Consider the following 27551-nt stretch of genomic DNA (forward strand, 5'->3'; position numbering starts at 1 on the left):
GGGTGGGCTCTTCCAGGACAGGTGTGGGGGGGTTCCTCCCAAGGCATGTGGGGGGTGGGCTCTTCCAGGACAGGTGTGGGGGGGTTCCTCCCAAGGCATGTGTGTGGGGGCTCTTCCAGGACAGGTGTGGGAGTTCCTCCCAAGGCATGTGTGTGGGGGGGCTCTTTCAGGAAAGGTTGGGGGGGTCCCTTCTAGGGCAGGTGTGAGGGGTTCCTCCCAAGGCATGTGTGTGTATGGGGGGCTCTTTCAGGACAGGTTGGGGGGGTCCCTTCCAGGGCAGGTTTGGGGGCATCCCTTCCAAGACTGGGATAGCCACAGGGTCCTGGAAACACTATTGCAGAGGAAAGGGTCTGGTAATGGCAAGGATGCACTTTAAGACAAAAGACCAAAGAAAAGTTTTTTTTTTTCTTCCTTTACAAAGAGAAACCCACATACAGTTGCCACTTAGGGTTTACAGAGTGTGGGAAATCAGTGTCAGCCTTCATGTCCCTATCCCCTGCTAAAGCACAAAACTAACAGTGAATGACCCAGTGAGAACAACGGACACGTTCTTTAGCAAAAGCACAGGAAAAACGAACGCACCTCTTCCTGATAGCTGCTCCTGTAGGATCGCTCCAGCTCCTGATCCAGGAAGTTCAGGCTGAACTGATTAATGGGTGGCTTAAAAAAATAATCTTTCATCAGGCTGGAAGACACAATAAACGCAGTCCATCAACATCCAGCACCGTCATCGGATTGATTTGTTTCAGAAGATCACAATTAGCTACCAAAACGCTGCTCATTAGGTATATTACAACAGCGGCTTCTCCAAGTGCCTGTGTGACAGACACCGCTCAGCGGCCCCCCCGTTAAAACAGACCTCTGGGCGGAGCACGCTGGCTCACGCCTGTAATCCCAGCACTTTGGGAGGCCAAGGCGGGTGGATCACCTGAGGTCAGGAGTTTGGGACCAGCCTGGCCAACATGGTGAAACCTTGTCTCTACTAAAAGTACAAAAAATTAGCCAGGCATAGTGGCAGGTGCCTGTAATCTTAGCTACTCATGTGGTAGAAGAATCACTTAAACCCAGGAGGTGGAGGCTGCAGCGAGCTGAGATTGAGCCATTGCACTCCAGCCTGAGCAACAAGAGCAAAACTGTGTCCCAAAAAAAAAAAAAAAAAAAAAAAATCAACAAAACAACAGCTCTCTGGAAAGTCCTTTGTGCTTCTAAGCTTGATATTTTGTATTCCACTTCTGATAAAGAATGGCCACCCACCATGATGACACACATCATCAGAGCAGTGGGTTTTGGTTTGTTCTTTCTTTGAGGCAGGGTCTCACTCTGTCGCCCCGGCTGGAGTGCAATGGGACAGCAGTCTCGGCTCACTGAACCCTCCGCCTCCCGGGTTCAAGCGATTCTCCTGCCTCAGCCTCCCGAGTAGCTGGGACTACAGGTGCGCGCCACCACGCCCAGCTAATTTTTGTATTTTTAGTAGAGACGGGATTTCACTATTTGGTCAGGATGGTCTTGAACTCCTGGGCTCAAGAGATCTGCCCACCTCGGCCTCCCAAAGTGCTGGGATGACAGGCGTGAGCCGCTGAGGCTTGTTTTTGAAAACACGTTTCTAAGGCCCAGGACTAAGAAGAAGAAGGCAGCTTTTCTGTTTTGTGAAATAATCTTTTGTGAAGAACATGCAGATCACTGTGCTGAGAGTACTTACACTGATTTGGAGGCTTCGAAATGAAAACATAATTCAGAACCGCGGCCCTGCCATTCAGAGCACTGACAGTAATTGCCACCGGAAAAGCTAACAGGTTGTTATCACAAAATTGTGTTTATAGTTAGTGTAATTTTGGTGCTATTGTCACATATGCAGATTGCATGTGAAACCTGAGAAATGATAAAGCTCAGTGATTTTAATAGCAGGGAAATCAAACCCGCTTTCCCTGACTCTTTCGTTCATTTATGAATTGCCAGCAAACAGTAATATCCTTTTGATACTGCAGAAAATGACTAGAAACTTAAGGGAATGATAACACGATTTCAGAAAGCAAATATAGCTGCATTAATCATACGGGGACTATCACAAGTAAATCAGATGAGGCCAGGCATGGTGGTTTATCCCTGTAATCACAGCACTTTGGGAGGCTGAGGCGGGTGGATCACTTGAGGTCAGGAGCTCGAGACCAGTCTGGCCAAGATGGTGAAACCCTGTCTCTACTAAAAATACAAAAATTAGCCAGGCATGGTAGAGGGTGCTTGTAGTCCCAGCTATTCAGGAGGCGGAGGCAGGAGAATTCCTTGAACCTGGAAGACGGAGTTTGCAGTGAGCTGAGATCGTGCCACTGCTCTCTAGCCCGGGTGACAGAGTGAGACCGTGTCTCAAAAAAAAAAAGACGTAAATCAGATGAAATATGTGAAGTGCCTCGAGTGCACCTGACATAAAGCAGAGCTCACCACATGTGTGCTCTGCTCCTTCCTCTCCCTGCAGCCTAGCAGACGCTCTGTTCTGTGAACATACGGAATAATTTTCTACATTCTCAGACTCAGATGAGAAATAATTCTGTCCCAGGATGCCGACCCTCACTACTCTCCTGACTCAGGGGATGAGGACAGAGGGAAGAGCAACCAAGCAGCTGCGGGGAGGATGTGCACAGGGCCACATTCTAACAGCCAAGTGGCAGAAGCGACACTGCTATAAGCTGTGCTGCTCCTTTATTTATGTATTTTTTGAGAGGGAGTCTCACTCTGTCACCCAGGCTGGAGTGCAATGGCACGATCTCAACTCACTGCAACCTCAGCCTCCCAGGTTCAATCAATTCAATCGAAGCAATTCTGTCTCAGCCTCCCAAGCAGCTGTGACTACAAACGCGTGCCACCATGCACAGCTAAGTTTTTGTATTTTTTTTTTTTTTTGAGACAGAGCCTCGCTCTGTCACCCAGGCTGGAGTGCAATGGCACGATCTCAACTCACTGCAACCTCAGTCTCCTGAGCTCAAGTAATTCTCCTGCCTCAGCCTCCCAAGCAGCTGTGACTATAGGCACATGCCACCATGACTGGCTAAGTTTTTGTAGTTTTAGTAGAGACGGGGTTTCACCGGGTTAGCCAGGATGGTCTAGATCTCCTGAACTCATGATCTGCCTGCCTCGGCCTCCCAAAGTGCTGGGATTACAAGCGTGAGCCACCACAACCAGCATTTTTGTATTTTTAGTAGAGATGGGGTTTCGCCCTTTTGGCAGGCTGGTCTTGAACTCCTGACCTCAGGTGATCCACCTGCCTCGGCCTCCCAAAGTGCTGGGACTACAGGCATGAGCCACTGCACCGGCTGAAAATAACCCTCTGAAGCATCATAGTGAAGACTGTTTGAGGCAAGAATCATCAATGAATGTTAAACCAGGGAATTCTGATGGGGAATGAAATATTTACAAGATCTTAAAGTTCTTCCCACAGATTGCTTATTAGTCATAAGGGGAAGATAATAACCCTGGATGAGAGAACCTGGCACCACCTTGCCTAATTAATCAAAATTAGTATCACTAATGAGGAACAGGTGGGCATGGCCTGTCCCTGGAGGGGACCCCCTGAGAAGGACATGGCATCCCTTCTGCAGTCTCTGCCTGGCCAGAGGGAGAGCCTGAATCCAACCAATCCAACTTCAGGAATGTCTGATAGAAGGACGGCATCTGTGTTGTTCATAAATGTTAACATTAGTCCAGGCATGTTGCTCATGCCTATAATCCTAGCACTTTGGGAGGCCGAAGCGGGTGCATCACCTGAGGCTAGGAGTTTGAGAGCAGCCTGGCCAACATGGTGAAACCTCTTCTCTATTAAAAATACAAAAATTAGCTGGGCGTGGTGGTGTGCACCTCTAGTCCGGGCTACTTGGGAGGCTCAGGTAGGAGAATCACTTAAACCCAGGAGGTGGAGGTTGCAGTAAGCCAAGATGGAACCACAGCACTCCATCTTGAGCAACAGAGCAAGACTCATTTTTTTTTTAAACGCGGTGGCTCACACCTGTAATCCCAGCACTCTGGGAGGCCAAGGCAGGTGGATCACCTGAGGTCAGGAGTTCGAGACCAGCCTGCCAAAAGGGTGAAACCCCATCTCTACTAAAAATACAAAAATTAGCTGGGCATGGTGGTATGCACCTGTAATCCCAGCTATTAGGGAAGCTGAGGCAGGAGAATCACTTGATCCTGGGAGGTGGAGGCTGTAGTGAGCCGACATCACACCACTGCAGTCCAGCCTGGGCGACAGAGTCAGGCTGTCTCCAGGAAAAAAGGAAAAAGGCAGAGGGGCTACTGCCTGTAACCGCTGCTTCTCCCCAGCCGGCCCCAGTCTTACCTGTCTTCCTTGATGACGTCTACGAAGTGGGCATCCGTTTTCTCCCGGATATTCTTGAACCTCAGCGGAAGGAGAGCTGACTGGTCCAGGCTCACCCCTGCCCACCTTCCCTTCTCCTGCAAGATCTCACACAGAGATGTCTGACTGTTGGTGAGCTTCTCCTCCTGGGGAGGGCTCAGGAGCCCGTTCTGAGTTTTGGGATTAGATCCTCCAGAAGCCTGCCTCGAGACAAAGAGGGCGCAAACACAGGAAGTGAAGTGGCACCGGGTGCGCGTGCCTATCCTGCCCCAATCTCTGCCATTCGGGGCCCTGCTGTACTGTTTGCGGGACCTTCTGACCTTCGAGGGGCTCTCCAACCCCCTGCACCTGCAGACCTGCTCTAATCCCAGCCCTGCTGGCCTGTCTGCTCCTCCCTGTCACCCAATAGTGCCCAGTGGCAATGCTGGGTGTTTAGGCCACCAGGAAAGTGAGATGTGGGAAGAGTCAGTGAGGAGGTGGAGGGCAAGGGAGGAAAGTGAGGAACCAGAACCAGGATTCCGGGGGCAGTGTACACGGGTCGGGGGGCCGGGGGAAGTGTGATGAGGGCCCAGGGCTGTCAGGGCATGGCCCGGGGAAGATGGTTGGAAATGGGTGTGTGTCATAGGTGTCCACCACAGCTGTGGGAAGACACGGGTTGACCTGCACCCGCAGTCCCTTGGCAGATGGAGAGGGGATGGAGGACAACAGAGCCTGCGCCCCAGGGACATCGCCTGCATGAGCCCTCCTGGCAGGGTCTCGCGGGTGGGCTCAGTCCTGGCCCTGGTGTCTGAGTCTGGTTTTCCGGGCAGCCTTTGTGCCACCTGCCCTACCTCCCACCCTCTCTTCACTGAGCCTTTCTCCCAGTGAAGACCACCTCTTGTCTCTGCCCGTATTCTACCACAAATTGAGTCTAGCTTCCAGCACCACTAATCCCTGCAAACACTCAAATCCCCGCATTTTAAACTCTTATTGGCCTTTAGGGGAGTCCCGCCCAGCTCAGCCACTGAGCGCTGCACTCCACGTGGGTTCCTGCCGACCCTCCCCCATGCTCCCTGCCGCTCTCTTCAATGCCCAGAGGACCCGTGGGTGGGGAATGGTGTTACCCAGGAGTTACTCTCAGAACTAAGAAGTTGACAAGACAGGAATGTCACCTTGGGTGGATGCGCCAGCAGAGGAACTGACAGGAACAACAGCCATGAGCTTGTTACCTTGGTGCTGTTTTTATGCTCGTCTTGGCAGCCGTTTTGAGGTGCTCCTCCCTCGGCGCCGGCTTCGGATTTGGGAGCAAATGTGATTCCGCATGAAGAGCAGGTCTAGAAGAAAAACACAGATCGTGGGAACACACCGAGAAACCGAGACTGCCACCCTCCATTCAGGCCGGTCCACTGTTGCTGCTGCCGTCTGCCATTGTGCGGCACGGTGGTGAGCAAGGGCAAGGCGTACGGAGCCACTCGGGGTGACCTGAAAGCCGACTGGCAAAGTGATCACGGAAACGCACAAAAACCCGTGCATGAACGCACGTGGCAGCATGACCCAAAAATGGAATGTTCACTCACTGAACAATGGATCGACAAACTGTGGTCTATTCGAACAATGGAATATTACTCAGCCGTGAAAAAGACAGAAGCACTGACACCCATCACAGCACAGGGGAACCTGAAAAACGTCATGCTCAGGGAGGGAAGCCAGACATGGCACAGATGTGATGTGATCCCGTCCTCACAAAATACTCCGAAAAGGTGAATCCTTAGTGGGGGAGGCAGATTCATGGCTGCCAGCAGGGACAGGGAGGAGGAATGGGGAGTGACTGCTAAGGGATGTGGGGTTTGCTACGGTCCTAATGTGTGTGTCCCCCCAAAAGTCAGATGCTGAAATCCTAACTCCCAAGGTGATGGCATTGGGGGGCAAAACCTTGGGAGGTAATCAGGTCATGGGGGACAAGCCCTCAAAATGGGATTGGTGCTTTCATACAAGAGGCCCCAGAAGAATCCCTCCTCTTTTCCACCCTGGGGGGGCACCATCTGTGAGACAGGAACGGGTCCCTACCAGACACTGAACCTTCTGGGACCTTGATCTTGGACTTCCCAGCCTCCGGAACTGTGAGAAATACATTTCTGTTCTTTAAAAGCCACCTGGTTTGTGGTATTTCATTATAGCAGCTGGAATGAACTAAGATGGGGCTTCACTTTGGGATGATAAAAATATTCTCAAATTGATCACGGTGATGGCTGAACAATCTTGCTAAATATGCTAAAAACCACCGAAAGGTACACTTTAAAAAGGTTGATTTAAAAAATTTTTTTGCGACAGAGTTTCACTCCTGTCGCCCAGGTTGGAGTGCAGTGGCATGATCGTGGCTCACCGCAACCTCCACCTCCTGGGTTCAAGCCATTCTCCTGTTTCAACCTCCTGAGTAGCTGGGACTACAGGCACGTGCCACCACACCTGGCTAATTTTTTGTATTTTTAGTAGACGCAGGGTTTCACCATGTTGGCCAGGCTGGTCTTAAACTCCTAACCTCAGATGATCCACCCATTTCGGCCTCCCAAAGTGCCAGGATTACAGGGACGAGCCGCGGCGCCTGGTGAAAAAGATAAACTTTATAGTATGTGAACTGTATCTCAACAGCGCTGTTATTAAGTAAATAAACTGTCCACCAGCTATGCCAGCCCACAAATCCGAGGTTCTCAAGCTCTGCGTGACGGTGAGCTAGTCTCATAAGATGGGCTGAATCATCAGAGGTGCATGATTTCCAGATCTAGGAGTGCTTCAAAGTTATGGGAGTTAACTGTCATAGGACAGAGACGGCAAGATTTAATACAGGTACACCAGGAAGAGCAAAGACTTTATTTTTCACGTATTAGGGTTCAAACGCTAGTCAATTACTTACTAGCTTGGAGACTCTTCAAATCACTTTACCCCAGTTCCCTCATCTATAAGAAAGAGTGAAGATATGTTGTTAAGAATTAAATGAAACGGGCTGGGTGTGGTAGCTCACACCTGTAATCCCAGCACTTTGGGAGGCTGGGGTGGGAGGATGACTTGAGTCCAGGAATTTGAGACCAGCCTGGGCAACATGGCAAAACCGTGCCTCTACAAAAAGGAGAAAAATTAGCCTGGCATGGTGGTGTGTGCCTGTAGTCCCAGCTACTTTCGGGGCTGAGGTGGGAGGATTGCATGAGGCTGGGAGGTCAAGGTTGTAGTGAGCTATGAAGGCGCCACTGCACTCCAGCCTGGGGCAACAGAGAAAGACCCTGTCTTAAAAAAATAATTATTAAATGAAGTAAGTATATATACATATAGCCTAGCACAGTTCCTGGCATACAGTGTACCCTGAATAAAGTTTATCATTATTATTGATGTGACCCAGTAACCTAGGAAGTGTCTAAGAAAGCAACTAACAGCTTCCAGTGAAGACAAACAGTGGCAAGAATGATTTTTTTTTTTTTTGAGATGGAGTTTCGCTCTTGTTACCCAGGCTGGAGTGCCATGGCGTAATCTCGGCTCACCGCAACCTCCGCCTCCCGGGTTCAGGCAATTCTCCTGCCTCAGCCTCCTGAGTAGCTGGGATTACAGGCACGCGCCACCATGCCCAGCTAACTTTTTGTATTTTTGGTAGAGACGGGGTTTCACCTTGTTGACCAGGATGGTCTCGATCTCTTGACCTCGTGATCCACCCGCCTCGGCCTCCCAAAGTGCTGGGATTACAGGCTTGAGCCACCGCGCCCAGCCAAGAATGATTTTTATAATTTTTTTCTTTTTGTTTTTTATAGAGTGCTTCATTAGCAACGCAGAAGGAAAGATTTTTTTTTTTTTTTTAGGACTCAAAAGCAATTTTCTTACAGTAAGAACTGTAAAACAGTTATGAAATGAATTCTGGGAAGCCAGATATTATTTTGGAAATTTAAAATCAGTGTCATTACCTAAGGGCAAAGACATGGCCCGAGTTATCTTTTAAGTCAAACTGCAGGCCTATACTGTATTGAATAAAAGAAATAAGGATTCAACAGGGTTGTACAGTTTGAGAACCTAATGTAACACACAAGCTAAATTTGAACATTTGTATGCATTCAAAAAATGGAAATATACATGCCACGATAGCTAGTGAAATCATTAACGAGCATATCTGAGCAAATAACGGCACCCAGATAACATCTGCTTACAGCTCTTTAACAACGGGCCTTATCAACAGAGGTAAAATGTTCCAGCTGTCAGTGACATGCAGTGAGATTATTTTAAAGCATCTCTTGGTATTGACTGACAGAGTTAAACTTCAAAACATTTTGCTGCTCAGGCGCAGTGGGTCACACCTGTAATCCCAGCATTTTTGGAGGCTGAGGCAGAAGGATGGCTTGAGGCCAGGAGACCAAGACCAGCCTGGGCAACGCAGAGAGATCCTGTCTCTACCAAAAATAAAACATATTAGCTGAGCGTGGTGGCATGTGCCTGTGGTCCTAGCCACTCGAGAGGCTGAGGCAGGACTGCTTGAGCCCAGGAGGTCAAGGCTGCAGTGAGCTGTGATTGCACCACTGCACTCCAGCATGGTACACACACACATGCACACACACACAGACACAAAGCCAATGAGACCACTGATCTTATTAAATGAAAAACAATCTAATACCAAGAGACAAATAGAGCAGACGTGCCTGATACGCAGGCCTAAAAGATCCCCGAGGGGGCTGGGCGTGGTGGTGACTGTAATCCCAGCACCTTGGGAGACCAAGGTGGGCAGATCATTTGAGGTCAGAAGTTTGAGACCAGCTTGATCTACATAGTGAAACCCCATCTCTCCTAAAATAAATTAGCCAGGCTTGGTGGCAGGCACCTGTAATCCCAGCTACTCAGGAGGCTGAGGCAGGAGAATCGCTTGAACCCAAGAGGCAGAGTTTGCAGTGAGCCTAGGGCTACTGCACTCTAGCCTGGGTGACAGAACAAGACTCCCTCTCAAAGGAAAAAAAAAAAGATCCCTGAAGGAACTCTCTGATGTGGCTAAGGTGGGGGGCTTGGTGCTGGAGGGGGCATAGCAGCCATTTCAGGGACCAGCTGATAGGTCAGGAAAGGGAGCTGGAGGTGTGGAAGCGTTTCCCGCACTTGGCTCAGCACGAAGCCTGAACACGGTGCCAGCGAGTGCTCAGTAACTGCTGGTACCGAATATGAAAACCTCTGCTGTCTATTCTTCTGTAGCCATTTCGTCACGGGAATCTCCTGGCCTCAGTCTGTTTCAGGGATGTTTCTTGCCTCAAGTTCATCTGCTGTGCTTTTCTTTCTTTTGTTTGTGTCACTCTGTCGCCCAGGCTGGAGTGCAGTGAGTGGTGTGATCTCGGGTCACTGCAAACTTTACCTCCAGGGTTCAAGCGATTCTGCTGCCTCATCCTCCTGAGTAGCTGGGATTACAGGCGCCCACCACCACACCAGCTAATTTTTGTATTTTCAGTAGAGACGGTTTCATCATGTTGGCCAGGCTGGTCTCGAACTCCTGGCCCTCAAGTGATCTGCCTGCCTCGACCTCCCAAAGTGCTGGGATTACAGGTGTGAGCCACTGGGCCCTGCCAACCCTGCTGTGCTGTAAGACGAGGCCTCCTGCTTCTTCAGTGCCCCGCAAGGCACATGGGCTTTCCCAGCTTTATAAGATGTTCTACGCATTTAGAGCCAACTAACCTGTACCAGCGGGTACCTTCTCTGCAAGGGCTTCCCTAGGAGGGCTGGAAGGCTGGTGGAGCCTGGGAACGCCTGCTGGGATGAGGCTGATCTCTGGGGTGCCTGGGGCTGTGGTCTCCACAGGTGGGGAACTCAGTGCTTTGCTTACAATCCTCCTGAACAGACGCTGAGGCCTGCACCCTGCGGTGACAAGAAGTTCTGATACAGAAGAGAAGTCTTGCAGAGCTGCCCACAAATGGCAAACGAGGCTGCGCCTGAGGAAGTAAGGGGCTGTCTGGGTCACGCGGCCAGCTGTAGACACCCACGGTGGGGTCCTGAGGGCTGGGACAGTGCTCACTCCCTATTCCATTCCAAGCAGGTTTGTCCAGGAAGTGGGGGCATGGGAGGCAGGAGCTGGCCCCACTGAGCAGCGTGGGCCCGTGGGCCTGTGTCATCCGGACCCAGCAGCCATCATTTTGCTGCACTTCGAACATGTGGCCTTTAGCCGGGCGCAGTGGCTCATGCTTGTAATCCCAGCACTTTGGGAGGCCAAGGGGGGCAGATCATGAGGTCAGGAGTTTGAGGCCAGCTTGGTCAACACAACGAAACCCCGTCTCTACTAAAAATACAAAAATTAGCCGGGGTGTGATGGCATGGACCTGTAATCCCAGCTACTCGGGAGGCTGAGGCAGGAGAACTGCTTGAATCCAGAAGGCAGAGGTTGCAGTGAGCCGAGATCGTGCCACTGTACTCTAGCCTGGGTGACAGAGTGAGACTCTGTTTCTAAAAAAAAAAAAAAAGTGGATTTCTGTTGTTCTATTTCTTCCTCAGCTACTTTCCTTTCGGGGGATAAACTTTCTGGATAAAAACTTTAAAACAAATGAAACAAAAGAAATCTTAGAGCTGGGCATGGTGGCTCGCTTAAACCCAGGAGTCTGAGGCCAACCTGGGCAACACAGCAAGATCCCATCTCTACAAAAACTTCTTTAAAATTTTAAAAATGAGCTCGGCATAGTGGTGTGTACCTGTGGTACCAGCTACTCTGGAGGCTGAGGTGGGAGGATTGCTTGAGCCCAGGAGGGAGAGGCTGCAGTGAGCTATGGTCATGCCACTGGACTGCAGACTGGCCAGAGAGCAAGACCCTGTCTCTTTAAGAAAGAAAACAGAGAGACAGAAATCCATCTACCCTATGGAGAGATTCTCACATGTCAACACCCCCTTTTAAGCTTAGTTAAAGGCCCTTCTGTACCCGAAGGGTCCCACCAGGCAATGGTGGGTGGCTTTATTTCCCTCCCCTGAACCCCTCACGACAATTTTCCTTGAGCAATTCGCCAGCTTAATTTTAATCTGGATTAAAACATTTCACAAACTGCTTTTTGCGAAGCGTGGATGCCTCCATGAAATGTTTCCAGCCGGCTAAACATCGTCCCCGCTGCACAGCTGCAGGCACCTCCACCCCTGCTGAGAAGTCCTCCCTGGGAAGAGCATTTCCGACTCCAGGGAGCTCCAGACATGGAAGCACCTCACCGCCTTGGGAGACAACCCTAGCAGCTGGCTCACGGGGAGCGACACGGGCAGGTACTTTGGAGAAAAAGCAGTGCCGTAATGACGGCAGCTGCTGTGACTCAGGAATGTCTATGTGCCAAGGTCCTGCCCGTGAACGACAGTCGGGCCCCCATCCATGCAACGTCGCGGTCTCGACTCTATGATCTCGACCTCTGCAGCCATACTGCGGGGCAGCAGTGATCAGTGTGCAGATGGCAGTGGACTCCAGGGCCCTGAACACTCCTGACCACCCTTGTGTTGCTCTGGCCCCCTTTCCTGGCACAGGGAGGACCCAGGAATAATCCTGGCACCTCGCTCTCCTGGGCCTCGTTCCCCTAGAGCGACCTGAGCGGCTACGGTTGTCCTCCTGGTTCTTCTAAGCAGCACCCGGGCCTTCGGGCACCAAGGGAAGTCTCAGGGCTTCCAAGGTCCTCCCAGCAGCACGTGTGGCAAGCCAAGGAGTTTGCTGGCTGTTGCCTGGGTAACCTGAGATTCCTTGGAGAACGCCCAACAGCAAACTCTGCATTTTCCCGGATTATCGCTGCTCCTTCCCCCACGCGGACGTGGGCTTTGGAGGGAAGAGTGTAGCTATTCCTCTAACACACTCGGGCACATTTGCATTTGTTTTTAACACGTTTCAGGACGCGCACCCTGCATTCCGGTCAAAATATATGGCGCAGAGCTCTAAAAGCGCTTTTCCTTCAAGGTTATTTCTCATCACAAGATAAATCATTTCTAAGCCAACAGCTGTCCCTTTTCAAAACTGTCAAGGGAGGGAGAGGGGAAACCTCTTTTCTCAGAAATGAGGAGGAAACACCAGCAGAGGAACCCAGCTTTGCCTGCTTCGTCTTCTCAACAGGATTGTTTTTGCAAGATGTCGTGTTATTAGAGGCATCCTCTGTTCCCAAACTCAAGGTGATGCTGACCGTGGCAAACGGGAAAAGTCATGACACTGCAACCCCAGTAGCCACGGATCCTATTTCCCGAGGTTCTCTTTGAAACTCTGCATCTATTCAGCCCTCGTAAGCAACCATGATGCGGGTGCTATCATCGGATCCATTTTACAGATGAGGAGGCTGAGAAAGAGCAGGCACTGGCCCAGAGCCACATGGTTGGACCTGAGTAGAGGGGCGGTGAGCCCAGGCAACAGAGCTCCTGACCCCGATCATCTCCAGGTGAACGGGGACAGCCCGTCAGTGCGGCAGAGTCACCGGGCTGAGTCAACGTTCCTGGCAGGCCTGGGCACGGCTGTTTAAGCCGATGGATGAGGTACAGGCTAAAGTACATGAAAACGAAGTATTTCTGCTAGCGAAACATTACGGAAACATAGAATATTAGAAGAAAAGAGAAGCAGTCATTATCACAGCCAAAGAAAGGCTTCCCTGAAGCAGTGAGAACAGAACAGACAGCAGACGGCCTGAGAACGCTGGAGACAAGGCAACCCGCGAACACACACGTGTCAAACGCACACACACAATCTCAGAGCCACACAGCGTCGAGTCGAAGAACCCCCGGGACCTCTCGCTCAGTCCCTCGGGCGTAAATGACCACTGGGCCCCATGACCAGGCTGGTGGTGACGACCCGAGTCAAGAAGAGGTGAAAATGTACTCAGCAGACTCTCAGGCAGGAGCACCGTTACCAGGCTGTGGAAATACTCCGTCATGAAGTCAAAATAAGAAAATATTTGGCATTTGGGGAAGTTTCGTGGAAGTGCAATATTTCGCTCGCTGGTAATGCCAGTTCAGTGATTCTGCACATACATTTCCCTCCCTCTCTCTCTCGACATACACATAATTTCTTACTTTGAAGTAATTTTAGACTTACAGAGAGTGGGAAAGACAGTTCAAGGAGTCTGCGTATATCTTTCTCCATATACACCCATAGGACAGTCACGAAAAGCAAAGCGACTCACACCGGCACAACGCCGCTAACCAAGCTGCAGGCTCTATTCTGACGTCCCTGGTCTCTCCAATGTCCCTCTGCTGTTTGGGGTCTCCTGCAGGTTCCACCTTGCATTTAGCCCTTATGCCTCCTGCTTGCCCCCAGCTTATGGGGGTTCCTCTGTCTTTCCCTGTCTCTCCTGTCTGCTGCGTTTGAAGTCCTGGCCAGGCATTCTGTCAAATGTCTGGATCTGGACCTGCCTGGGGCTTTCTCAGAGGAGTCTGAGGTTTGGGGTCTGTGGGAAGAATGCCGCAGAGGTGATGTGCCCTTCTCAGCACACCACACAGGGGTACAGGACGGCCACGTGTCTTGCTAGCAGTGAGGCTCACCTGGATCATTCGGTAAAGGTGGTGTCTGCCTCCTGTCAAGTTCCTTACCCCCTGCTCCCCACCTTTCTTTTTTGAGATTGGATCTCATCCTAGTGCCCAGGCTAGAGAGCAACGGTGTAACCTCGGCTCACTATAGCCTCCGCTTCCCAGGCTCAAGCGATCCTCCTGCCTTAGCCTCCCAGGTAGCTGGGACTACAGGCACATACCAATATGCCTGGCTAATTTTTATAGTTTTTGTAGAGATGGTTTTTTTTTTAAATTGTTTTTGTGTTTTTGAGATGGATTTTCACTCTGTCGCCCAGGCTAGAGTGCAGTGACGTGATCTTGGCTCACTGCAACCTCTGCCTCCAAGTAAAGCAATTCTCCTGCCTCAGCCTCCCAAGTAGCTGCCACCACACCTGGCAAATTTTTGTATTTTTAATAAAGATGGAGTTTCATCATGTTGGCCAGGCTGGTCTCGAACCCCCTGACCTCAAGTGATCTGCCCATCTAGGCCTTCCAAAGTGCTGGGATTACAGGTCTGAGCCAGGCTGAGAGTACCCTTCAGTTTTATAACAGCTCTATTAAGATGTAATTCACATAGAATACAATGCACCCACTTACAGTAGAAGACTCCAGGGTTTCCAGCATAGTCACAGGGTTGTGCAAGCATCACCACTAACGATTCAGACTACTGTTTATCACAAATGCCTACTGAATTTCGAAGCTGTGTATGTTTATATGTGTATCTATAAAATATAAAATCGCTTCTTCAATTTCCGTAATAAACGAAAATGCCCTTACTTCCTCAGACTGGGCGGACCGAGTCTATTCACAGTGACCTCCCGCAAAGAAAACAAGTAGATAAAAAACGTGCTCATTTATTGAGGGTCATTTTTAAAATTCGCTGTCAGAAAAGGATGGTTCCTGAGGTGCGTGTCCTCAAAGGGGAAGGAGAAACCTTTTGAAAGCAGGACAGGTCCTCTCGGAATCATCCCCGTGGGGGTAAATCAACATTATTCGTTTCTTTACCGACTGGTGCATGTGGAAACGCCCAGTGGCCGAGCGGCCCGGGGTTCTGAACACTAGATGAAGGGTAAACTCAGGAAGAGCAGCCGAGCAGGTGCTGCCCAGGGAGGCCTTCCGGAGATTAACTAAGATGCTCTCACAGCTCGAACGGTTCACGGATCAGAACTACTGTGATGAAAGTCATTCAATTTTGGGTTTTCTTTTCTTTTTTTTCTTTCTTTTTGAGATGGACTCTCACTCTGTTCCCCAGGCTGAAGTGCAGTGGCACAATCCCAGCTCACTGCAATCTCCGCCTCCTAGATTCAAGGGATCCTCCTGCCTCAGCCTCCTGAGTAGCTAGGACTACAGGCATATACCACCACACCTGGCTAAATGTGTTTTTTTGAGATAGAGTTTTGTTCTTGTTGCCCAGGCTGGAGTGCAGTGGTGTGATCTCGGCTCACTGCAACCTCCGCCTCCTGGGTTCAAGTGATTCTCCTGCCTCAGCCTCCCAAGTAGCTGGGATTACAGGCACTCACCACCACACCTGGCTAATTTTTTGTATTTTTACTAGAGACAGGGTTTCTCAATATTGGTCAGACTGGTCTTGAACTCCCTACCTTAGATGATCCACCCGCCTCGGCCCCCCAAAGTGCTGGGATAACAGGTGTGAGCCACTGCGCCCAGTTGGGTTTTTTCTTCACAAAGATGTTGGAAAAGCGGTTTTTATTGACATACAGCATCTAGATCTGGCCATCACCCACAGGGTTCACAAGAAAATGGAAAGCAAATGCCCGCTGAAGTGCTGACATCACGTTCAACAGGCCACGATGCCCGTGCTCCTGTGACCTCTGAGCGACTTGGTATGGCCGTGGGCATCCAACTGAACAGCAGTGGTCAGCCGCAGTCATCTTGAGAATCTCCCTTGAACCAGAACCGTGGAGAAGGTGGGACCTTCCCAGACAGCCAGTGACTTCTTGAAGGCAAGCCGGACCGTCTCTCGGCCCCTCCCAGTCCCCCACGACTCCATCTGTGGTCACTGCCCCTGCTCTGTGTGGACTGAATGCGTGCGTGCCTGAGTGTGAGCGAGCTTCTTCTCAGGCACAACATCTGCAGAAACCACTCTGGCTAATCTCCCAGCAACCCTGAGAGGTCTCCTCCGCATCACCTCTGCACTGATGAGGAAAACTCTTGCTTAGAAGAATTAAGTGATTTTTTTTTTTTTTTGAGATGGAGTCTTGCTCTGTTGCCCAGGCTGGAGTGCAGTGGCGTGATCTCGGCTCACTGCAACCTCTGCCTCCCAAGTTCAAGCGATGCTTTGCGTCAGCCTCCAGAGTAGCTGGGATTACAGGTGCATGCTTGGCTAATTCTGCATTTTTAGTAGAGACGGGGTTTCACCATGTTGGTCAGGCTGGTCTCAAACTCCTGATCTTGTGATCTGCCCACCTTGGCCTCCCAAAGTACTGGGACTACAGGCGTGAGCTGCTGCGTACGGCCTTCTTTTCTTTTTTCTCTTTTTTTTTTTTTTTGAGACAGGGTCTTGTCTGTCACCCAGGCTGGAGTGCAATGGCACCATATTAGCTCACTGCAGCCTCGAACTCCTGGGCTCAGGTGATCCTCCTGCTTCAGCCGTCTAAGTGGTAAGCACTACAGGCATGAGCCACCGCACCTGGCTGCAACTTCCTCACAGTTGCAAAGCCCAGGCTTTGAGAAGGGTCTTGTTTCAAGTTGCAGCCCTTCCCACCATGCTCTGCCTCCCCTCTGAGCTCCGCCTCCCCTCCTCCACACCGACAGTGGCGTCCTTGTCTCTAAATGCTCACTCCTTGGCTTCCTTCTTGACTCCTCTGTCTTTCACTTGGGCAGTATCTGTCCCCCCATTATGCAATGTCAGGACCCTTCGGCTAAGGACCTCTCACTGCCAATCACTTTAAGAAGCCAAGGGCAGGCAGAAAGGCTCATGCCTGTAATCCCAGAATTTTGACAGGCCAAAGCAGGAGGAATTTATGAGCCCAGGAGTTTGCAACCAGCCTGGACAATACAGCAAGACCTCATCTCTACAAAAAAAAATTTTTTTTAATTAGCTAGGCATGGTGGCCCATATCTGTGGTCCAAGCTACTCAGAAGGTTGACTTGGGAGGGTCGCTTCTGCCCAGGAATTTGAGGCTGCAGTGAGTCAAGATCATGCCACTGGTACTTTAGCCTGGGCAACACAGCGAGACCCCATCTCTTAAAAAAAAAAAAAAAAGAAGGCTGGGTGTAGTGGCTCAGGCCTGTAATCCCAGCACTTTGGGAGGCCGAGGAGGGGTGGATCACCTGAGGTCGAGAGTTCAAGACCAGCCTGACCAACATGGAGAAACCCCATGTCTATTAAAAATACAAAATTAGCTGGGCATGGTAGCACACACCTGTAATCTCAGCTACTCAAAAGGCTGAGGCAAAAGAATTGCTTGAACCTAGGAGGCGAAGGTTGCAGTGAGCCGAGATCAAGCCATTGCACTCCATCCTGAGCGACAGAGCAAGACTTGGTCTCAAAAAAAAAAAAAAACCACGAAAAACAAAAAAACAAGTCAACACTTGGGTATAGAGAGGGCTCCCTGTGAGCTACGACTTCAGGGGCAAAGCCCTGGCCTTTCATGCCACTATCATTTCCTGGGAGGTCGTTACAATACACAGGCGATGTTACAACAGATAAGAATTTTCCAGCTATGACCTGGGAGATGACTTAAGTTCACACAGGACACACATGACAAGGGTGGGAAACAAGCCCTTCGTGGACACTGCTCTGGTTCTACACAGTTCTGCTTGGGCTTCTGAGTTCCGTCCTTTGCCTGGCTCTGCCGAGCTGCGTCGCTCTGCGTGTTTAATTAAAGAATTAACAACTTCAGCCAAAGAGAAACTGTTAATTACTACATGCCAGGCACCATGCTCAACGCTTGGGAAATAGTTGAGTTATTTAACACGCAGTCCCTGATTTCAAAGAGCTCACGGGAAGGCGCGTAGGAAACAGAGATTGAGGGTGGTGTATGTTCCGGCCCAGTGGGACGGACTGAAGGGACAGAGAACGTGGAGAGGAGGCTGAGGAGGCACAGGAAACCGTAGCAGAGCTGAGCGGTGAATGCAGACGGGAGTTCAGAGGGAAAGCGAAGCCACGCGGATCGCAAGTGAGTGGCAGCTGGATCGGGACACACATGAAAACCTCTGCATGCTCACTCAGGGATGGTTTGCTGAACACCTTCCTCTAACCTCTTCGTCCTTGGCATGAAACCGCTTTGCCTACATGAGCATTCCCCCAAGAGGTGTGATCCACATTAGCCCTGCAAGGTGCAGCTCGAAAGAAACGATTGTGCTCAGAGGCCTAAGAATGCCGTATAGGCTGCACCCGCCTCTGGAGGCCTAGCCACTGCCTACCAGAAGCACTGCAGTAAGGAAACCCTTTGCGTGTTGTATAACCCAGTTTCCCAAACTTACTTCACCACTGAGCGCCCCCAGCCCCATGTTTATTTATTTACTTTTTTTTGAGAAAGGGCAAGGTCTCACTGGCACAATCAGAGCTCACTGCACATTAAATTCCTGGGCTTAAGTGATCCGCACCTCAGCCTCCCAGGCAGCTGGGACCACACGCACATGCCACCAAGCCCGGTTAATTAAAAAAATGGTTTTTGTAGAGATGATGTCTTGCTATATCGTCCAGGCTGGTCTTGAAATCCTAGCCTCAGGCGTTCCTCCTACCTTGGTCACCCAAAGCACCAGGATTACAGGCCTGAGCCACTGTGCCTGGTCTTCTGTCAACTTGATAGATTATAAGATTCTCAGAAACTTTCAATGATATATTTGGAAAATCTCCACATGCCAAGAAGATACGCTGAATGGTTTTTGCTTATTCCGATCAAAACAAATATGTATGACTAGAATACAGTGCAGCATATATAATCGCCATCGCTAAAACTGTGGTCACTAAACCCGTGATACCTGCGACCATATCCCTCACCAGAAATACACACACATGGAAGCTAAAATGGCAAACACACAAATTACTCATTTTTGGCTTGGACTGCCTTTCACTACTTAAATACAGCTCAGTTTGCAGGCTGGAGGAAACAACTCTTCCCCCCCAAAAGCAAAATCATTCCCAGTTCCTCCCCATGCCAGCCCCTCCCAGCCTGGGTCCGCTGTCGAGGAGCCCAGGGCTCCATTTTCTGACTCCTGCAAAACATCAGCCCAGGCAAGGCAGCCGTCTCTAAAGTTTGCAGGTATCCATGGAATCTTAGATACATGAGCTTTACACACGTTCTAAGAGTTCAGGAAAGAGAGAGTCCAACGCCACTGTCCCGGTGATTCTGCGCCCCCAGGGGACCCGGGCCATGTCTGCAGACATTTTTGGTTGGCATAGCTGGGGAGTAGGGTACAGTGGGTATCTGGTATCTGGCAGGTGGAGGCTAGGGATGCTGTCGGCCATGTGACAGTGCACAGGACAGCCCCACAGCACAGGACCACCTGATCCAAAATGCAAATGGTGCCAAGGCGAGAAGCCCTATGTTATGCTAACAAATGAACATGATACGTGAGCGGCATCAATGATAATTACACATGTATTCTGACCCAGTAAATAATCTGGATACCCCAGCTGACTGCCACATCATGAAGACGGTTCATTGTAAATGCCCTAGCAGCTTGGTATCGTAAATGCCAACAGAAGCCTGTGAATGAATGAGGAGAGGCAGAGATGTATTGGGTGAAGCCGTCACCACTGGCCGCCATCCTCACCGACACCCCACTGTGTCATCTGAGGACACAAAGCAGCACAGAACTATTTTTATTCTCCCTCTCATTTTAAGAATGGAGATGGTAGATACCTAAACTATAAAAATAAACAGAAGTAACCAGTGGGAGAACTAAATCAGATGTGAAGGCGGAGGAACAGCTCATACACTGAAATGATTTCATATACCCAAGGTTGACTGCGTCAATTCCTTGGTAGTTTATGATGACAGAAGGTCAGTCCAGAAACGGGCACTTCTAGGTGGCTACCAGGGATCTCGGTTCCAATAATGAAACACTACAACATTCTCGGCAGCCTGTACTCTCAGCGAGCTTTGTCCTGAGATTCACCCACACCAACATCATTTCAAGTAACCATTCAACGGTGGATTTCAAGAGCCGGAGAAGTATTTGAGAAAGTGGTCTCTGAAATCAGACTATCAACTAGCTCTCCACCCAAGGTACCAAGGACAGCCACCTTTCACTGTCATTTACGAGTAGCTTCCAGAAATCCTCAGAAACACCACAAGTCCCAGGAAGAGAAAATAGCTCATTACTCAAGTGAGAAGCATCCTCATGCAGCAGAAAGGAAATGGAGGTGTGTAATACGTCAAAAAGCCGCGATATTCAAAATGCGAAATGCTACTAGCTTTAGACTACATTTTAAAATCGTGAAAACGAAATCAGAGCATTCCAAGGTGTGCGCCCCAGACCTGGAGGCTGTTTATTATTTCACGTGCTCTACTGCAGAATTAATAGAAAGTTTTAGAAGTAGGAAAAAACAAAAAAACTAACCTTAAGGTTATCAAAGGTTTTGACAGTCTGCGCCAAGTCACTGACATTCCCTGATGACGCTGTCCCCTGTCCCCTAGGGCCTGAGGACACCTGTGAGCCGCCAATGACCTCAAAGCCAGAAAGCAAGGCCTCTGCACAGCTGCAAGGAGACTCCTTGGCTCTCTGACCCGATATCAGGTATGTCTTCAAACCTATGATGGATAAAAGTTACAGTCAGCACAGATTGAAAGCACCGTCAGTCGAAACGCAGCTCCGTCTTGCTCTCTGGGGAGGACTCACTCCTGGAAAGTTGAGAGTAAAGTGAACATGTGAACAGATCATCATTTAGGACGGACTCCCACTGTCTTCCTGGAGAGGTGCACCCTCAGGGAGACCACGGGCCCCCGAGACACAGCAGTTACTCCCATTAGGTTTTCTCGGGAGTAATGGCTGCCTGTTTCATGTTTGTCCTTCAGGGTTAAAATAAGCATTAAGAAGTTCCTCCACAGAAGGGTCCCCTGACCTCTCCACAAAGGCAGCAAAGCAGATTGGTTGGCCCTAGACACTGCCACCAGTCCAGCGAGTCCCTTCATCGCGAGCCGTCTGCACGTCACGGCAGCCTGGGTACTGACCATCTTACCTGTGTCAGAGGTTGCAAAACTACCCGGAAAACGAGACCCTACTTCGGAGCAACAGGCAGTTAACCTCCCCTGACTCGCATCTGCTGAGCATCTATTGCCTGTTGGATCCAAACTCACCCCAGGAACATCCAGCTTTTGTTAAGCTGAGGTCCACACGCATTTTATTCTCTCACAAAATCTCCCATTGAGGAAAAAAGAAAAAAGTTGGTCAAAGGGACACTTGACTTCTATCTTTACAATCCTCCCGCGAGGCTGAGCTACCACCCGGACCCACGCTGCCTGGGGAAGGAGCTGTGACCAGGCGGGTGGCTCCGGCCCCAGGAATCTGCTGGGAAGATGGTAAAGGAGCAGCTTCTCCAGGAAGAGCCCAAGGAATTTTTGAAAAAGAAGCAAACTTTATTTAAAGAAATCCATCCTTTGTTCTCGCTAGAATGTAACCAGATGGCAAATGTATCGGGAAGGAGGGACAATGTAATTTAACATTTAAATAACATTTATTTCAGGTCCGGGGTATGCCACACACTGAGACTAAAATCATGAGCAAAGCAGGGTCCCTCCTTCTTCTTCTTTTTATTGAGATGGAGTCTCACTCTGTTGCCCAGGCTAGAGTGCAATGATGCAATCTCGGCTCACTGCAGCTTCCACCTCCTGGGTTCAAGCAATTCTCCTGCCTCAGCCTCCCAAGTAGCTGGGATTACAGGTGCCTACCACCATGCCCGGCTAATTTTTGTATTTTTAGTAGAGACAGGGTTTCTCCATGTTGGCCAGGCTGGTCTAGAACACCCAACCTTAAGTGATCTGACCACCTCTGTCTCCCAAAGTCCTGGGCTTACAGGTATGAGCCACCGCGCCTGGTCGCAGGGTCCCTTCTTGAAGGGTGTAAGCTCCAGCTTCAGGTTGTGGAGGGTGAGGCATGTCGCCAGTGAGAGGCGACACGTCTAAAACGCTGATCGACTGTGGCTTTGTACACAGGGTATGCACTTAGTCAGTGCTTTAAAATTAATTAATCAGAAACCCAGCGACCGCTTCATCAGTAATGCTGACTCACACCGTAAGTCCGGCACCATCTTACCACCTCCTCTCCCTCTCCCCTTATAAAAACACTACATGCTTATCTTTTTAAGTCAACTGTTCTGAGAATTTGGCGAGAGTCCTGGAAATACCTAAAGACATCTTAAAGTGGAGCCAAAGCACAGCTGAGAATCTAAACTCTTAGATTATTTTTAGATGCCAACTGGCCCCAAGAAACTCTTCACGGTGTTTTTTCCCCTTTAGAGGTAGGGTCTTGCCCCGCTGCCCAGGCTGGAGTGCAGTGGTACAACAATGACTCACCACAGCCTCCCCCCGCTCGGCTCCCACAGCCTCAGCCTCCTGAGCAGCTTGGACTACAGACGTGAGTCACTATGCCCAGCTAGGTTTTCTTTTAAAGATACAGGTTCTCACTGTATTGGCCAGGCTGGTCTCCAACTCCTGGGCTCAAGTGATCCGCCCAGCTCGGCCTCCCAAAGTGCTGGGATTACAGGTGTGAGCCGCTGCACTGGTCCAATGGAAAAACTTTTGTGCATTTTCTTTGCCGACAAAAACCTGCATCCCAACTTACGTACAAGGATCAATCACGGTTGTAACATGTATACCCTGACATGGAAACGTGGACTGGAATACGATGTGGGTGTGATGGCATCTTCACGCTAATTTCTCAGATCTGTCCCAGGTGGCGCTGGACTGACTCTGTCATTTCACTTTGCCAGAGTTAAAAAATGCAACCTATGTGGACCAAAGACAGGAAAACGGCACCTCTGACCTACTGGGAGTCTGAGCTAGCAGGGCTTTTTCCCGCCTTCGTCAGGAAGTACTCCCGCGAGAAGGCCTGTCCAGGGGGCTGCTCTAAGGCTCTCCTTCCCATGACTCCTGAGCGTGGCCCACAAGTCACTGAGTGGCAGGGTGGTGACAGAAGCCACTGCGAACCAGCGTGACCGTGGAGGGCCACTCTGAAGACCACAGTCCCCACGCACTGTGAGAGGAAGGACATTTTTCTGGCTTGGAGGTAGGAAAAGCAGCGACTGAAGGGTGAGGTTTTCCATTACGTCTGTGGCTGGCCCTGCAAGGTGCTGGCGGCTCAGGGCGCCCCTGCCGAGGCTATGGCTCCCCATATACAAGTTCATGCCCTGGGAGCATGAACTGGGCTGCTTCTCAAACCCAGGAGGGGTCTCTCTCCAGGTAACTGTTCACCTGCTCCCTCTGTGGCTCCAGAACGGCAGGAGAAAGTAAAGACAGCCTTTCCTGGAAGCGTGTGGCAACTGAAGCGGAGAGGCTGAGCAGCGGGGTCTAAAGAGCTGGAGCACAATGGGGCAGCCAGGACATTCACAGTGCTCAGCATGGCAGTCCGCAGGGAGCACCCTGCTGAGCAGCAGTGGCTGCCTCTGGTCCCAAGCCCAGCATGTGCCTCAGGCACATCTCCAAGGTCTGCCGTTGCTTTTGTGAACTTGGGTTACTGAGTCACTCTTAATTCATCAAACATTTATTAAGCACTTCCTGTTTACTACACACTGATGGGTGCAGGGACAACACGTGACTGTGTCAGCCAGGATCATGACCTGTGTAGAGCCCATCACCTGAAGAGGGGCCGGGAAGATGGGCAGGTGTGACTACGGTCAGGCGTGCCAAGTCCCAGCACGAGGAAGGGTGGGTGCTCCAGAAAGCACAGGAGGGGACACCTTGAGAAGCCTCGGGAAGGAAGGGGCTGTGGCTCGAACGTGTCCCCTCCAAAGTTCAGGGGTTGCCGAGTGAGTCTTAAGGAAGCAGGGGTTTAGGAGGTGACGGAGCCAGGAGGGCTCCTCCCTGGCGATGGGATCAGGTACCTGCATACACGAGCTTGCCTCGGAGGGGGGGGTTCTCTTGCTTGCCCTCCCGTTTTCTTCTCCCTTCCAGAAGATGCAGCTCTCCCAGACACCTGAACCTGCTGGCGCCTTGATCTTGCACTTCCCAACCTCTAGAAGTATGAGGACATAAATTCCCGTGCTGCATCGATTCCCCAGCCTGTGCTGTTCTGTTACTGCTGCACAGCAGATGGAGACAGACGGCCCCGGATCAGCGCTCTCCACATGGAGAACTGAATGACAGGGTGAGGTGAGCTCCGCAACAGCAAGGGGCCAGGGATGGGGGTGGCTGACCAGGCAGGGAGGTTACCAGAACAGGTCATGAAAGGCCCTCTCTGGAGGGGGCCTGCAGCAGGAATAGCTAAAGGAATAGCTTTCAGCTCACTGTGGCTGGAAGAGAGAATGTGTGCAGGGAATGACAGCACCTGTGCAGGACGCTGTGTGGGCCATCCCAGGAAGCCTCCATCCTGGGGCCACGGAGGGGTGGGGGCGGGGGGGAGCAGGAGGAAGAGCCACATGGGAGGCATGAGGCGTAGGACAAGCCAGGAGGCTGGTGGAAATGCCAGCCATAGCAGGTGAGAAGTTGGGAGGCACGGGGGTCAGGAAACAATGGTGGAAATGGGAAATCTACTCTTCCCAAAACTGGTGGTGAGAGGCAAGGCTCCCAAACCGTCAATCAAGTGTGATGGGTGAGGGCCTGGTTGCTAGAGGGGGCCTCGGAGTCACGTCCAGGTCTGCCCCAATCCCGTGACCTAACTGAGCTGCTTCATCTCTCTGCCTCTCAGTTTCCTCATCTCTAAGGAGGACGGGAGCAGGGCTTACCCCACAGCTCGGATGTGAGCCTTAAATGATCAACATGCACACCACGCTACAGCTCCCTGGCATGCAGCAAGCACTTGACATGAGCTGTGATTATCGACGTGGTACTTGACCTGTGTATCACCGGAACCTTTTCCATGCACCTTCTGTGTACAAAAGCATTTGCAAAACTGTTGAATCAATAATTGCTCCTGATTTGTTTCTGACTTGACTTTTTCTTTAGGAAGCTGAGTGACCGACCTGTGGTGATAACGGGATCCTACCAGTGTTCCAAAGGTCAGACACACCTCCGCGTCCACGACAAGCAGAATCGGGAAACAAACTACCTTTTTATTTATGTTGCAATATGGAAAGCTAAATTTCAAGTGAAATCTCCTGCCAAAACCAGAGGGATATCAGCATGACAGCTAAGGCAGAGCTCAGCTGCCTGACCAGAAACGCCCAGGAAATACATCAGGGCAGGTTACTGAGTTCAAGCCCAGCCAAAGTCTTAAGTCAGGAGAATCTGCAGGCAATAGGATTTAATGAATAACCACACGCATGGACCCTGGGGTCCAAGTTCGTTAGAACGGCTCCTTTGCAGCAGAAGGTCCAAAAAAGAAAAAAAAGAGAGCTAAATGATTTTAGTATAGTGTAAATAGGAGAAGAGTTAATATGATTTCTCATATTCTTTCCTGGTTATCCATTGATTTTAAACCTAAAAAACAGGGATGCCTTTTATCAGCTTAATTTTACAAAGGCTACAGAGGGGGGTGGGCATCTCCTAATGGGTCCCCGTCTGACAAAGGAATTTGTCTATGGCTTTGTGCGTGGAGCTAACACAGTTAATCTTCTTAAGTATTCCCTTTTTGTATTTTTTTGAGACAGAGTCTTGCTCTGTCACCGGGCTGGGGTACAGTGGCACGATCTCAGCTCACGGCAACCTCTGCCTCCCGGATTCAAGCAATTCTCCCATCTCAGCCTCCCCAGTAGCTGTGACTACAGGTATACGCCACCATGCCCAGCCAATTTTTTGTGTTTTAGTAGAGAGAGGTTTTGCCGTGTTGGCCAGATGGTCTCAATATCCCGACCTGGTGATCCACCCACCTCAGCCTCACAAAGTGCTGGGATTACAGGTGTGAGCCACAATGCTCGGCCACTGTTACTTCTTTGAGAACTAAAACTGCACCTTGCACATAGTGGCCATCTGTTTTGGTGAACCAAGTGTATGAAGAGTGACTGTCAGAGCCCATTTTGGAAAAGGAAGACAATTCTGGCCTCGTTTGTCCCAGGCTTTTTCTGTGGGAGCCTTGGCTTGGATTGACACACCCTCAGCCACCAAGAATCAAGGACCTGATCACCAACGCAACAGAAGGAGACGGACAGCTGGGCAGAGGGGGTCACACCTATGACCTCAGCACTTTTGGAGGCCGAGACAGGAGGATCACTTGGGCCTAGGAGTTCGAGACCAGCCTGAGCAACATAGCGAGATCCCGTCTCTATAAAAAATTTAAAAAATTAGCCGAGTGTGGTAGCACCTGTGGTTCCAGCTACCCAGGAGGCTAAGGTGGGAGGATTGCTTGAGCCTGGGAGGTCAAGGCTATAGTGAACCTTGATCGCACCACTGCACGCCAACCTGGGCAGGAGAGTGAGACCCTGCCTCAAAAAAAAAAAAAAAAAAAAAGAAAAGAAAAACAAGAAAGAGAAGAATAATCGGGAAGGAAAGAATGTTTTAAGACATGACATTGGGAGCCAGCCACACAGCATAACAAACGCCTAGAAGCTTACGTCACTTATGACTTAAAACAATAAACATAAGAGAGGCAATCGGTTCGGCTGGCTCAGAAACATTCCAAAAACGTCTTTTCATTTTGCATCACATTCTTCCTCACGACTAGGTCTGAAAAGACCAAGCAGCAGGAGAATTATTTAAACTAAACTGCAATCAGCCAATAAGAAAAATAAAGATTAAAAATGCTGTTAATCTACCAAATAACAAAATCCTACGGAGTTACAGATATATTTTATAATTATCTATTCCTTCTGCGTAAGAAGAGCAAAAGTTTTGGTACAAAACAAAGAGTATCTTTCACCTGTTAACGTTAAAATGCTCTGGAGCAACGTAAGTCCTTCCTACTCATACATACAATAAATAATCACAAGGACTGATTTGTTCTGGTTGTCCTAGTATATGATGATACATCACAAGTTCCTACCACAAATGGCTGCTGGTGAATCTTAACCTCTTAAAGAATGAAGTCCCAGGCTGGGTGTGGTGGCTCACACCTGTAATCCTAGCACTTTGGGAGGCCGAGACGGGAGGATGACTTGAGCTCAGGAGTTTGAGAGCAGCCTGCCCAACATGGCAAAACTCCATGTCTATGAAAAATATAAAAATTAGCTGAGCATGGTGGTGCATGCCTATACTCCCAGCTACTCAGGAGGCTGAGCCAGGAGACCTGTTTGAACCCAGGAGGCAGAGGCTGCAGTGAGCCAAGATTGCTCCATTGCATTTCAGCCTGGGCAACAGAGTGAGACTCCTTCTTAAAAAAAAAAAAAAAAAAAAAAGTCACAAATAATAAAATACAAGACAGATTTATGGAAGAAAGTTAAGAAACAAAGGCTGGGCATCTTGCCTGTTTGACTTGATCTTCTGCCTAACCAAAAAAAAAAATATATATATTTTTTGTTTTATTGAGACAGAGTCTCACTCTGTCACCCAGGCTGAAGTGCAGTGGAGTGATCTCAGCTCACTGCAACCTCCGCCTCCCGGGTTCAAGTGATTCTCCTGCCTCAGTCTTCTGAGTAGCTGGGATTACAGGTATGCACCACCATGAGAGGCTAATTTTTATATTTTTGGTAGAGATGGAGTTCTGCCGTGTTGGCCAGGCTGGTCACGAACTCCTGACCTCAAGTGAT

General features: G+C 50.0%; 1 protein-coding gene across 5 annotated transcripts in view; it reads right to left on the reverse strand.

Annotated features, from left to right (window-relative positions):
• ADCY9 (adenylate cyclase 9) overlaps nt 1-27551 on the reverse strand; it is a 161144-nt gene that overhangs the window by 26217 nt on the left and 107376 nt on the right. For 3 of the 5 annotated variants that reach the window (XM_035266797.3, XM_035266798.3, XM_035266799.3), the window contains 4 exons: nt 20339-20529; nt 5551-5655; nt 4325-4542; nt 583-685 (listed from right to left, as the gene is read on the reverse strand). In XM_035266797.3, the coding sequence (XP_035122688.3) occupies nt 583-685; nt 4325-4542; nt 5551-5655; nt 20339-20529 (617 nt within the window). Of the gene's footprint in view, nt 1-582; nt 686-4324; nt 4543-5493; nt 5656-20338; nt 20530-27551 lie in introns of all 5 variants that reach the window. The other 2 variants (XM_035266794.3, XM_054242529.2) reach the window with 1 other exon arrangement.

The sequence above is a fragment of the Callithrix jacchus genome, chromosome 12 (genome assembly GCF_049354715.1).
Source record: "Callithrix jacchus isolate 240 chromosome 12, calJac240_pri, whole genome shotgun sequence".
Classification (NCBI taxonomy): domain Eukaryota; kingdom Metazoa; phylum Chordata; class Mammalia; order Primates; family Cebidae; genus Callithrix; species Callithrix jacchus.